Source organism: Heterodontus francisci, chromosome 1 (assembly GCF_036365525.1).
Source record: "Heterodontus francisci isolate sHetFra1 chromosome 1, sHetFra1.hap1, whole genome shotgun sequence".
Taxonomy (NCBI): Eukaryota; Metazoa; Chordata; class Chondrichthyes; order Heterodontiformes; family Heterodontidae; genus Heterodontus; species Heterodontus francisci.
In genome coordinates this window covers 257,866,753-257,880,943 of record NC_090371.1, presented here as the reverse complement: position 1 = coordinate 257,880,943, position 14,191 = coordinate 257,866,753, and the positions used below count along the sequence as shown (strand labels likewise).

The following is a 14,191-nucleotide window of genomic DNA, read 5'->3' as shown; positions in this document are numbered from 1 at the left end:
TTTTCAACCAATACCTAAAACATACGTTCTGGTCATTTATTTTCAGTGTTGTTTGTGGGAGTTCACTGAACAAAACTGGCTGCACAGATCTGAGACAGCCTGCCTGTAGAAGTGTAGCCTCCTGGTGCATTGCTCCTTAGACAATTCTTGTAAAGCTTCATGAGCTCGTTAAGGCCTTCTTCTAGCAATTCACTTACCTGTTCTCACCTTAGAGGTCTAACTGCTATTCCTTGTGATTTGCATGAAGAGCACCAACAGTTGGCCAATGAATCAAGATGAAATGTAGTTTCCAGATGAAGCACTGTGAGAAAACTGAGGATAATTGAATTAGCACAGATTGAGTTCCCATTTTAAAAAGTAATGAATTGTTAGTTTTATATACTTTTATATTGTTTATCAACTAGCTGAGAAGAAAAAAAAGTCAGTTCACACACTCAGTAGCACCACTACTGACCGAGCCCTAAAGGACATAGCTGCTAGACTGGGTCTGCAGCACGTGGTGAGGGAACCAAGAGGGAAAAACATACTTGACCTCGTCCTCACCAATCTGCCTGCTGCAGATGCATCTGTCCATGACAGTATTGGTAGAAGTGACCACTGCACAATCCTGTGGAGACGAAGAAGTCCCGCCTTCACATTGAGGATACCCTCCATCATGTTGTGTGGCATTACCACCATGCTAAATGGGATAGATTTCGAACAGAGATAGCAGTGCAAAACTAGGCATCCATAGCAGAAGTGTACTCAACCACAATATGTAACCTCATGGCATGGCATATCCCCTATTCTACCATTACCATCAAACCAAAGAACCAACCCTGATTCAATGAAGACTGCAGGAGGGCATGCCAGGAGTAGCACCAGCATCAAAATGAGGTGTCAGCCTGGTGAAGCTACAAACCAGGACTACTTGCGTGCCAAACTGTATAAACAGCATGCAATAGACAGAGCTTAGCGATCCCATAACCAACAGATCAGATCTAAGCTCTGCAGGGCTACCACAGCCAGTCGTGAATGGTGGTGGACAATTAAACAACTAACTGGAGGAGGTGACTCGACAAATATCCCCAAGCTCAATGATGGGGGAGCCCAGCACATCAGTGTGAAAGATAAGGCTGAGGCATTTGCAACAATCTTCAGCCAGAAGTGCTGAGGTAATGATCCATCTCTGCCTCCTCCTGAAGTCCCAAGCAACACTGATGCCAGACTTCAGCCAATTCAATTCACTCTGCGTGACATCAAGAAATGACTGAAGGCACTGGATACTGCAAAGGCTATGGGCCCTGACAATATTCCGGCAATAGTACCTGTGCTCCAGAACTTGCTGCACCCCTAACCAGTTCCAGTACAGCTACAAAACTGGCAACTACCCAGCAATGTGGAAAATTGCCCAGGTATGTGCTGTACACAAAAAGCAGGACAGGTACAACCCAGCCAATTACCACCCCAGTCTACTCTCAATCAGTAAAGCGATAGGTGTTGTCGACAGTGCCATCAAGCGGCACTTGCTTAGCAATAACCTGCTCAGTGATGCTCAGTTTGGGTTCCGCCATGGCCACTCAGCGACTGACCTCATTACAGCCTTGGTTCAAACATGGATAAAAGAGCTGAACTCAAGAGGTGAGGTGAGAATAACTGCCCTTGTCATCAAGACAGCATTTGACTGAGTATGGCATCAAGGAGCCTGGGTTAAACTGAAGTCAATGGGAATCAGGGGAAAACTCTCTACTGGTTGGAGTCATACCTAACACAAAGGAAGATGGTTGTTGGAGGTCAATCATCTCAGTTCCAGGACATCACTGCAAGAGTTCCTCAGGGTAGTGACCTAGGCCCAACCATCTTCAGCTGCTTCATCAATGACCTTCCTTCAATCATAAGGTCAGAAGTGGGGATATTCACTGATGATTGCACATTGTTCAGCACCATTCGTGACTCCTCAGATACTGAAGCAGTCCATGAAGAAATGCAGCAAGACCTGAACAATATCCAGGCTTGGGCTGATAAGTGGCAAGTAACATTCACGCCACACAAGTGCCAGGCAATGACCATCTCCAACAAGAGAGAATCTAACCATCTCCCCTTGACATCCAATTGCATTACCATCGCTGAATCCCCCACTATCAATATCACGGGGGTTACCATTGACCAGAAACTGAACTGGAGTAGCCATATAAATACCGTGGCTACAAGAGCAGGTCAGAGGCTAGGAATCCTGAGGTGAGTAACTCACCTCCTGACTCCCCAAATCCTGTCCACCATCTACAAGGCACAAGCCAGGAGTGTGATGGAATACTCTCCACGTGCCTGGATGGGTGCAGCTCCAACACCACTCACAAAGCTCGACACCATCCAGGATAAAGCAGTCTGCTTGATTGTTTGTGGATGGGATGCCATTCAGTCCCTCCACCACCGATGCACAATGGCAGCAGTGTGTGCCATCTACAAGATGCATGGCAGCAATGCACCAAGGCTCCTTCAACAGCACATTCCAAACCTGCAACCTCTACCACCTAGAAGGACAAGGGCAGCAAATGCTCAGGAACATCACCACCTGCAAGTTTGCCTCCAAGCCACAAAACATCCTGACTTGGAACTATATCGCCATTCATTCACTGTTGCTGGGTCAAAATCCTGGAACTCCCTTCCCAACAGCACTGTGGGTGTCCCTACCCCACATGGACTGCAGTGGTTCAAGAAGGCAGCTCACCACCACCTTCTCAAGGGTAATTAGGGATGGGCAATAAATGCTGGCATAGCCAGCGATGCCCACATCCCATGAATTAATAAAAAAGGTTTCTCTACAGCAGAGGCTGAAAAGCTAAGTGTTGTAAAACCAATTGCACCATCATTGGTACAAAGATGGAATTACAGGGTGACCAGTTTACATAGACAGTTTCCATTATAAATGTGGACATAGATAAGAAGTTGACAAAAAAGTGACAATTGGAAATAAAGACAGAAAGTGCACACTGTTGTAATTTTAATGTTTAATAGATAAGCAAACCAGTGTTTTTCTCCTATATTAAGTTAGTAATGTCAGACAAGCCCCCCCCCCCCCCCCCGCCAAGAATGAGGAGAATTAATTTCACCACATGAACATTGATTTTAAACTGGTGAAGAAAGAACTTGCTTTAAAAGAATAATTGGAAACTTTAGCTGGAGAGACATATTAGCACATCCACAGACAGTACTTCAAAAGAACAAAGGGGTTATTCCCTACTCCAATTTAATCCACAAATGGACTTTTGATTACCAGACATTGAAGGTGGAAAGGTTAGCATTCCAGGTTAACTGCTAAGATGACCGAATACACAAACAGACATGGTCAGACCTGTTTGATCACATGGTTGGCTGACTGTTGACGTTGTTTGAATTTTGAACTTGCCAGTGTTTGAAACCCAGAAGGCTGTTAGCTCCTGAACTGAGAACACCTCTCTCCTGTCTGCTCTCATCTAGCTCTCACCAGCTTCAGAAACCATTGAAGACATGAACACCAAGACAGAAAAGTCTGTGAACAAGGTTTAAGAAGAATACTGGGCCCCAACAAAAGTAATAGCTGTCTACAATCAAGGACTCTATGGTGAGCTGGAACCACAGAAACAGTCACAAGAAACCCCCTTTAGAGACTGCCTCAAACCTCTCCATTTTATTTTTCTCCTGCTCTTTTCTGTCCCTATTTGCATGTGTGTATTGCATGTGCATGCTAGTGTGGGTGCATCGTATATCCGTAGGCGTTATCTGTATTAGAGTTTAAGGTTTAATAAATTTCACTTTTCTTTAAACCTAAGGAAGCCTGTTTATGCTAATTTCTTTGCCTTATAAATGGAAAGCTGTGAACAAGGATTCACAAAGGGCGAGCTCAAAACAGAGTGTTTAAAATTAAACCAAAATTAACCCTGTTACAATAAGACTAGGCAAAGATAGTAATAGACCCCTAGAGACCTTTCACACCTGGTCGTAACAATATACCATAGTATAAATCAGTTTGTCAAAACTAAAGCATAATTAAGAAATGCTTTTCCCACCCACACACAACCAAAAAAAAATTCATCCTGACTGAGAAAAAAAATGCACAGTTTTTTTGTATAAAAGGTATTTATTTGTAGGTAATTTAATTTGGAGAACTACACCAACCTTTTTCTAAAGAAATCTCTTGACTATTCATTGCACCTTTAGATTCTTATATTGCTTGTTGACTTCTGATTTTGCCATTCTGTAAGTAAATGTCATACACAAGATGGTACAAATATCATGCCAAGTATAACTGCCATGCAAGAGATGAATTTCTCCTTCTGCCCCTTACTAGTCCCTTTCAAATTGCTGGCTGGATAGGCAGAGGTTTCCCTCATTAGAATCTTACAGCACAAAAGGAGGCCATTTAGCCTGTCACAGCTCTTCGAAACAACTGTCCAATTTATTCTCACTCCCCAGCTTTTTCTTCATAACCCTATTCTCTTCATATATATGCTGAATTTCCTTTTGAAAGTTCCTATGAAATCCAATTCCACCACTTTCAGGTAGTGCTTTCCAGATCATAACTGTGTGAAACAATTTCTTTTTACTTCTCTTCTTGCTCATTTGCCAGTTATTTTAAAACTCATTTACTGATCAACTTGTCCAAGAAACAATTTCTTCCTACTTTCTCTATCAAATCCCCTCAATTCAAATAATTTTAAATACCTCGATTAGGTCTCCCCTTAACCTTCTATGTTCCAAGAAGAACAATCCTAGCTTCTCCAATCTTTCCACATAATGAAAGTCCCTCATCCCTGGCATCTTCCTGGTAAACCTCCTCTGTACTCTTTCCAAAACCTTAATATTCTTCAAGTGTGATGTCCAGAATTATACACAATACTACAACTGAGGCCTAACCACATGACTGTCAATATTTTAGTTAGCAACAATCTTCACTTACAAGCCATCTGATCTTACCACTGATGAGGCACTCGGGTTCCACTTGGTCCCTCCCTGTAATGGCACAAATTGAGTTTGAAAGTATCACTGCAAGGAAATCAAAGATACAATACTATGTGTACATGTCTATGGCATCCTCGAATTCCCCCTCCCCCCCCCGCTCCCTTTTTCTACTGAAGGTATTGATTTATGAATGGTAGCATTCCACGGGCACAGACAGCCCTCTTGTACCTCAACCAAATGGTTATTCTTCATTTGTGAGCCAAGCAGTAAATAGTAGCAGGCTATTTGATCACCACAATAGACTTCATAGACAAATCCACTTACAGTCTTGCCTAATCTCCACATTCAGAGATTGGGTACTGCAGCTGATTTTTTTCCCCCTCCTCAGGCCAGGGATGTCAAAACTACCGTGCTGCTGCTCCCATTTCGGTCATGAGATTTAATTAATTAACTCAGCACAAAACAGAGATTGAACTCTGGTCCTTTTTGGCTTGTATAGCTCAGTACCATGCCACACTGTTCATATATCCAATGAGCTATTAAAATATCCGAAAAACACACAGTTGCTAGCTGATATCCTTGTAAATTACATTAATAGATCACAGTATCAAAGTCTTAAGAGGTGAAAATAGTAAACAGTCCAGTCAGTTGTTAACTTGGAGCATTTATTGCCACTGACAACCCTCTGCTATCATAAATGAATTCATTCAGCAATGCAGAACTTCTGCACCAGGTTTTGATGTTCAATATGTTGACAAGTCCACAAATGGCATTAGTGATGTATACCGTACTACAATGCTGTAGAAAGATCAAAATGTACATTACATTTCTGAAATGCCGTAACCTTCCCTCATTTTCATTTCCAATCAAATTAGACTGATCTGAAGCAGAAAAAAAAAATGACAAAAAAAAAAAGTGGGGCTTAAAATGAACAGGCATTACATGTTTGTGTGCATGGGTGGTTCAGTCAGAATCATTGAAATATTAACATACATTTGATTTTTAAAAATCAATTTGATCCATAATTAGTTCTTCTCCACATGTTGCTATCTTTTACAGTAAAAATCCATTTGTTCACAATTTACCCCTTATTTGTTTAAATGACCATTAGAAAACAAATGTTCTTGTCCTATACCAAGTTATTAACTTCATATATTGACTACAGCATAATTCAGTTTGTCAAAACCAAAACATATTATAAATGCCTTCCCACCCCCAAAGATCAAAACAATTCTCATGCTCACCCAGACGCTCTTATAAAATGCACACATTTTCATTTACTACACTGAAAGAGGATACACACAATCAAAAGACTCCAGGGGAATCTGTAAACTTTTGGCATAACTCCATTCTCTCATACTCTCACCAGTTGAGCTTCTCAGTTACATTAGCAAAACTACGTAATTTTAATAAGGCTGCAAACACCAGTTACAAAATGCAGAAGCTTAACTAGTCAAGCTTTTAGGAAAAAGCATTGTACCGAAACACAAAAGTTTAGTTTGTGCTACTGTTCATTTAAAAAAATGCCTGCATGTGGCCAAGATTATAGCTTTACACCTGAAGCAAGATTAAATGTTACTTAAAATGAAATTGCCACATTAACACAAGAATGCTGTATTTGGATAATACTGCATCCCTTCAGTTGCTGGCTTTGTTTACTCAGTGTAGTGAAATAAACAGAACATGGAAAGTTGACATCTCGTACCTCATCAACAATGTCATATCAATTACCATGAGTTAAGCTGCTGTATCTGAAGGCCGAAGAGGGCACCACTGTTGTCAAAAGCTGTATTAATACACATTAGTATTTAATACTACGTAAGTGGGGCCAGAGGAGAAATCATATGCAAGCTAAAGGACTTCAACACTATTCAAAAAGATCTTAACTCATCACTTAGCTATCAGTAGAAATAACAATACTTCATCCTAATGATATTGATATGCAACTCAAAATGCCTTTTCCAGACACAAACTAACTTTATGATAAAATTTATCTAATTGCGCTGTGTTATTCAAAATTAAAGTGGACCAGATACAAAAATTACACAAGCTTGTGTTAGACTTCACTGAAACCCCAGTGACAACACTGAATGTGACTAATTGGTCACTAAATCAGCATCAATCAGATTAGCTACAAATTTAACAGCTGTTCCTGATAGTATTTGAACAAAGTCTTTTTTTTTCGAACTTGGGGTGAGCACAATAAACCCATAAACAGTACGTGTAGAGTTAGGTTTGGCTATAAGAGTAGAACAGAGCACATTCATGTGAAACAGTAAAAAAATGGCCAGAGCATCTACCTCTCCATGAACCAATTTAGAAGAGTGCTTGCTGCTCATAAGACTGCCAAGTAGGACAAGCTACACAGTACAATTATTAGGTTTTGTAATGTTTACTGTTACATAGCAAACTTTCATGTGCTAATGGCAAATGTATATCTACTTGCTCAAGTGCCTTATATATTGTAATTTGCAAAAATTAAACCTTGAATAATTTAGAAGTTCATAGAACAGAGCATTTTAAAGATCCTGATCTGGTAGTTCCATGTAGCTTTAGTGCATAGCTTCTTCTGCTTTTGCTACCTGCTTAAAGAGAAAGCTGCATAAATTTCATTTCTGCTGAATATGTTGGAAGGCCTGCAGTTCAAGCTTGTACCAGTCAGGAGCTTCTGGGGCACCCTTGCCTGCAGAATAGTGATCGTATCCATAAGCTACTGTGAGCTCTTCATCCTTCTGTACTGCCTGGATGGTGCGGATGCTTTTAATAGGCCCAAACCGAGGATGAATAAACCTTAACGAAAAAGTTTACAATGATATACCAAAATTATGTTTTTTTTTAAAAAAGTAATTTAATTTACATATGCTGCATGTTAAAGCAAGAAACTCTCTCTCTCTGGGCCAATTCCATTAAAAGGAAAAGAATCATTTGTTGTGTTTTACAGTATCAGTACCAATTGCCATGAAGATCTACAACAGACATTTTAGCTAAATCAACATTATGCAAGTGAGAATTAAGAGGCTTAAGTATGTTTATTGAGGTGATTTTAAAATTCTGAATTATGCATCAAATTTTCTTGTTTTCTTTTTACCAGAACTATACATTATTCATTACCAGGTCTCATTTTCTAAACATACAAGTTTCATTATTCAGAGTAGATAGCAAAATCTGTTAATTCTTTTTGTGCTCCGACAACTGCTAGAGCTCTAGTATGCCCATATCTCAGTAAACAATGATTCACCTTTTGAAAGCAATGAGAGAGACTCGGATCAGAATGTTGCTGCTCTACATCCTCCACAGGAGGGAGAAATTTACATAATACTATTTTTCGGCATGACATGGATGGTGCTATTGCAACGGTACTTTAAGATGTCAGCCCAAGGCCTCATCGAAAAGAAATAGCCAATGCCACTCAGCCATCAAGGCCTTAGAAATTTCAGCCATCTCTCACCCCAAGGCTGGCCTGCACATAGATCCTGGGGAGGAAAGGAGTGGGACCCATGGGCTCGGGCCAGCAGTACTTCTGTGGAGCCAGGAGAAGCACTTTTGCTCCTCCAGAAATTAAAGTTTAAAAAAAAAAATCTTTCCTACATTTTTGCGAGTGGTCACTGGCATTGGTTTTATGGACTACTGGTTAAGCCAAAAACATGACCAGCCCCAGTTGATGACCAGTTTTAATCAATGTCCGACAACCTTCATTAGGACCCCTATTTGCATATGCAGGGCAGCGCAGGCCCACGCACAGCTAGAAGTTAGAGCCTTCCAATTTGCCAACAATGGCCTTTTCAGGGGAAATTATGCACAATAGATTATGACCCAAACTTTTTCCCTCCAACCTTAATTTTTCACCCAAGAAACGAGGTTATGTCTCGCCCCCAGAGTTTAAAATCTTAGCTGTGGTATTTGGCAAAAGGCACTAGTCAGAGACAAGTAGCAGATGACATTTGCACCACATAAGTGCCAGCATTGACCATCTCCAAGAGGTTGTCAAACCACCTCCCCCCGACTTTCAACAGCGTTACCAGTGCTGTATCACCGCAGCAAAGAATCGGCCCTGACCAAAGTTACAAATGACACTCTTTGACTGTGGCCATGGTGCCTTATCCCTCTTGACCTTTCTATTGCCTTGGACAGTCATTATGGGAACCCTTTTTGAATGCTTTTGCAAAAACAGGCCCAGACTAAAATCTACTCCAACCCAAAGTTAACTGAAACTAAAAAGTAGATCACTTTTAATTATTACCTTCTCTCCTCAAAATAAATTATTAAAAAAAAGATATACATGGTACATTGTCAACCTTCCCCTCTCTCCTTCCAGTAATTCTTGCACTCATAAAACTCATAGCTTCAGCTGACCCATAACAAAGTAATGACTACTTACGTGGCATAACTGCAATTGGGAGTAAAGGCGTGATTCGCTTTGTGCCCTAGTGATGCACAGTAGTGTTTTGTACTGTTGTAAGGCGCAGGGACATCTAGCACACTATCGCCATCCAATGATATGGTGTTCCCATTCAGAGACCAATCTCTAGAATCCACCTTGAAAGAAAACATGAAATATACCTAAATAATTTTCTTTTAAACAAATGGACTTGTCTGCATTCTTTTTGACAGGTAAATTCTACTTTCATTAGAAACTTTGGAAATGTGCCTCTCACCTCTTCATGTGTTAGCCGTACTCCATTGTAGAAAGCCATGACTGTGTCAGGTTGTGCTGCTACTTTTGCAAACAAACCTTCCCCAGCATTAGGAATGAGAGATTCAGCAACATACACCCTAATTTAAGAGAAGAAACATTTACGTATGTCCTTTGATAATGTGTGCAATCTCCATATATTCAAATTATAACCAAGCATTTGTACAATGAATAGCAATTATCTGGCTATCTTGACCAGCTTACTTTTACAAAAAGCAAGGATATATAAGACTTTAACTTTGTTTAATTGCACAAATTCCACTCCTTGCCTTTGCAACAACATCTGAACCATACTAGGACAAATAAGTTGCAAAAGCAAATAGAAGAGGGAGAACTCTGACAAAAGCTCAGGCACGTTAACTTATTTTAAACTTCAATATTCTATACTTATCCTTTAATGAAATACTGTTCAGTAAGATGCAGAGAAAATGCATCTCTCCTGGATTCAGTAGTCCAAAGCTATGCTGACCAACAGACTTGATGAAAACAATCTTTTCTACACAAGAGTTCGCAATATCCATTTTCCAAAGAAATAGGTCCAGGCCATCAGCCATCAAGTAGATTTTCTTGCTTGTGAAGCTCCCTCCCAGACAGCGTCATCATCTTGAGCCCATTTCTAGTACACAGACGTTTAACAGAACAAGCAATCACAAATTATATTAATAAAACATAATCCTACAATTACTCATGAGAAATGGTCAGCTGTGGCTCAATGGGTAGCACGCTCACCCAAGTTAGAAGATTGTGGGTTCAAGTCCCACTCCAGAGACTTGACCACTTAGGCCAGAATTTCACGCTCCACGCCCCGGGAGCAGAATGGAGGTGGGGAACACCGTTCCCCTCATCTACTGCCCCACTGCCATTTTACCAGTGGCGGGGGAGGTGCAAAATGGCCTGCCGGCCCCAGGCCAACTGAGGCCTTCTGGCCAATTAAGGGCCTCCTTCCGCCGCTGCTAGTAGATTTATCAGCAACGGCCAGGCACTTCACCAGCTGAGGCGGCTGCCTGGTAATACTCAGTGGCCTCTTTGCCAGCGGGGCCCTCAATCGGGCACAAGCCACTGCCGCTGGACCACCTTCCCCTGCCCTCTCGATTGATCCCCCTGCCTCACCAGAGCCCAGCCGATTGTCCCCAGTGAGGCCCCACACGCTTTCCTGCATTTCAGGGTCTGCTCCATCTTGCTGGTCCTGGCTGGGTGCAGCCCCAACAGTGGCCACTGCTCCCAGTGGCGCTGCTGGGACTGAAAAGCTGCCAGCCGACTAACAGGCCCGATGGAAGCTTTTCAGCCAGTGGGCGGGGCCTCTGCCGCAACATAAAATTCTGTCATAATCTAAACTGAAATTCTAGTGCAGCACGGAGGGAATACTGTACTGTCGGAGATGCAGTTTTTTCAGAGGAGACATTAAACTGAGGCCCCATCTACCCATTCAGTTGGACATAAAATATCCAATTACACTATTTTGAAGAGATGGGGAGTTTTCCCTCAGCCAACATCACTAAAGGACACAGATGAGGAATTGAACCTTCTGGTTTCTATGGCTCAACTAAATGTTTGCCTTTACCAGTTAAGATATAGGAACGATGGAGTCAAAATCCATGGAAATATTAACTTCCACACAATATTAGTTAGATCATGTTCAAAATATTACATCTATTTCTGGAACTAGGATCATCAGAAGTTAAGCACCAGCACTGGGAAAACACCTTCTTAACCGAACTTCCTTATTTGTGGTTAACTTGCTAATGAACCTCAAGGATTTACAACTCAGAAATTAAATGACTCCCTACATCCTCTCCTCAAAATGTACCATTTCTCTTTTTAAATCCACCTCGTTTCCCACCAGTGCCACACTGCATTATATACCCAAAAAAGCAGGATGATCTGGAGCAGGGACTTCCCCATAGCCTGTCAACATTACTCCACGACTAATTAAAACATAGTACACATTATCGAACCAGCCAAGTTTTTTTTTTTCCCTCTTCTTGCCCCTACCCAAGGATGAAATATTACACTATAAAGTGCATAATTTCTTGGTCTGGTCATAAACTGTGGAAATCCATTCAAGACAAGCAATTTGAACATCCACCCGGACAGATTCAATCTCATGCACCCATAATTGAAGTCTGTGATTCGATTGAGAGAGCCACCTGACCACTCCTATCCCTAAACGTGAACTGTGACAACTACATAACCTCAATAATGTGTAAATACATGCTATTGGGTGCTTAGTGCTTTGAGATTTTACACCAATTATAATTGTTGTACATCATTTAACATGTCAAATTGTTGAAATTTTTGAGAGGTGCTGTCACTTATATAGGGGGGTCAACAATCTCAAATTGGCAACATTTGTTTCACTGCAGGTAGGCTGCATAATGGACGGGCGATCTGATATCATCCTTTTAACACAAACACCAAAAGTTAACCAGTCCCAGAGTGTCTACAATAATTTGGCATCATCTATTAATTCCATTCCATCATCTATTAATCGGTCACTGACCCGAAACGTTAACTCTGCTTCTCTTTCCACAGATGCTGTCAGACCTGCTGAGTGGTTCCAGCATTTCTTGTTTTTATTTCATCTATTACTTTCTCGTTTTACTTCATCATCTTAGTTTTTCCAATTGTCACAAAGTTGTAATTATCTTTCTCCTCGGATTAAAGACAGTGTGTGTGCCTTTAAGACTTTGTTAAAAACAGTGAACCTTTAAAAAGGAGGAAGTTCTGGAATTGGAGTGTGCTACAGCTGCATTTTTGTTGCCCTGGGCAACAGCAGGATTCACACCAGAGAGAAGTCACATGGTAACATTTCCACTTGGCTGTGGGGGGAACTGGCAGAAACCAGTTAGTTCGGAGACTTTTCAGTGAGGCGAACTGAAGAGAAAGAAAGCTGTCTATTTCCTCTCAGCAAAAATCCTACAAGCAGCTACAAGCCAAGTTAATTCCCTACGTAAAAGAAGAAAAGCCTTCTTTTTCAAGAAACCATTTGCATCGCTGTGTTCATCGTTCAAAGAACTGTTTAATGCTTGCTGCAGCCGAAGAGTTGAATGCCCATCTTCTGAAGGACTATTTTCATCAAATCCATGTGAAGACTTCAAGTGACCTTTGATTATTTGTTACATTAGAAAACCTCATCCATCAGGAACATAACCTACAAAAACTTAATTATTTATTCTTGAGACAACTAATTTTTTTAAAACTCCACTTTTAAAACCGGTTAATTGTTAGTTTTTTTAAGTATGTGTGTGAGAATGCAGGAGTTAAGTTAAAATAAGTATAAGGTCTGTAGACATAGGTTTATCTTAATAGTGTTTAAGATATAGTTTTTTTTTTTAAAGTAAATAGTTAATTTGTTGTTGTCTAAAGATACCTGGTTTGGTCTGTTTTATTCTAGGGGTTACTATTGTGTTTAATTTGGCAGTTTTCCAATTGGGTGTGAAAGCTTAATATTATGCTGCGACCTGTGGAGTGATGGGAGTGAATTAATAGTGCGTTGCTCCCGCCGCTGTCAGAACACAATCCATACAGCATCCTACTCTTTAGGCCTTGAAACCTTGCCAATTAATAGAAATTTGAATGCATATTTCTCCCAAACTATCTTGTTAATTGAAGTCTCAAAACTGTAAAATTGCAATGAACAAATGAATCCATAACCTATGAGTCCATGAATGTCCTTTCAGTAACATGGTGATAGACTAACTTGTTCATTTATTCAGCACATGGGTTCAGTGTTGATTCAGAATCAGTGGGGTAGGTTTTCATCTTTACTATCTGGCCATTAGGCATCACTTGAGCACAGAAAAAGAAAATTGGACCAGGAGCTTTTCATATCTGTTGCAGAATCTGCCTGATTTTCCTTCCATTGTGTGGTTCTACGTTGGGGTGATATTCCTTCTTGCATTTTTCCCAGGCAATACTCAACACCCAGGTGGTGAAATTAAAGATCTAGCTCAATCACTTTCCAAGGCAATAATCAGCTCCTGGAGACTAATCAAATAAAGTACTCGAGACGCTTCTTTGCAGAATACACTCAGGAATTCATAAACTTAGATCCCCTTTGACAATTATTCCTGCTTCAAGCAAGGCAGATTTGTCAGAGGATACTAATATAACAAACTGTTCCAATTTGCAAACATACTAAAACATTAATTTAAAAAGGAGCACTACCCATTTAAAAAAAAATAGTAAACCACAATTATCCACCCTTAAACTAACAAGTAAGTCGCTTTTATTCCAAATCATTAATTGAAATGTTAGAGTAGAATTCTTGTAATTAAAACTGGTTTGTCATAGAACCTCAGTCAAGAACTTCAATATATTTAGTAAGAAGCTGATCGAGCTGCACATGAAGCATAAAGTAAAGCTGAGCTGACAGAGTAAAGGGGAGTAAAGTTAACCCATTACATGCAACAGAGAAATAGACATTAAAAGAATTATGCCTCATTGAAAGCCACCAAAAAGAATTTTGGAAAACAACCCATGAAAGAAAACCTGGTCAACAATATGGGCAAACCCAAGACTAACCAAAGAGAGGGAAAGAAAGGGCCAAAAGAAAGTCTCCAAAATACAAATACATTCAGA

General features: G+C 40.5%; 1 protein-coding gene across 5 annotated transcripts in view; it reads right to left on the bottom strand.

Annotated features, from left to right (window-relative positions):
- Positions 1–228: 228 nt before the first annotated feature.
- setd7 (SET domain containing 7, histone lysine methyltransferase) overlaps positions 229–14,191 on the bottom strand; it is a 47,673-nt gene continuing 33,710 nt past the window's right edge. Inside the window, exons 5-7 of one of the 5 annotated variants that reach the window (XM_068043548.1) lie at positions 4,916–4,968; positions 4,135–4,213; positions 229–312 (exon numbers count right to left, since the gene is read on the bottom strand). In XM_068043548.1, the coding sequence (XP_067899649.1) occupies positions 4,181–4,213; positions 4,916–4,968 (86 nt within the window). In that variant the 3' untranslated portion in view covers positions 229–312; positions 4,135–4,180. Of the gene's footprint in view, positions 313–4,134; positions 4,214–4,915; positions 4,969–5,565; positions 7,708–9,295; positions 9,454–9,572; positions 9,691–14,191 lie in introns of those variants that run through there. The other 4 variants (XM_068043557.1, XM_068043531.1, XR_010976087.1 and 1 more) reach the window with 4 other exon arrangements.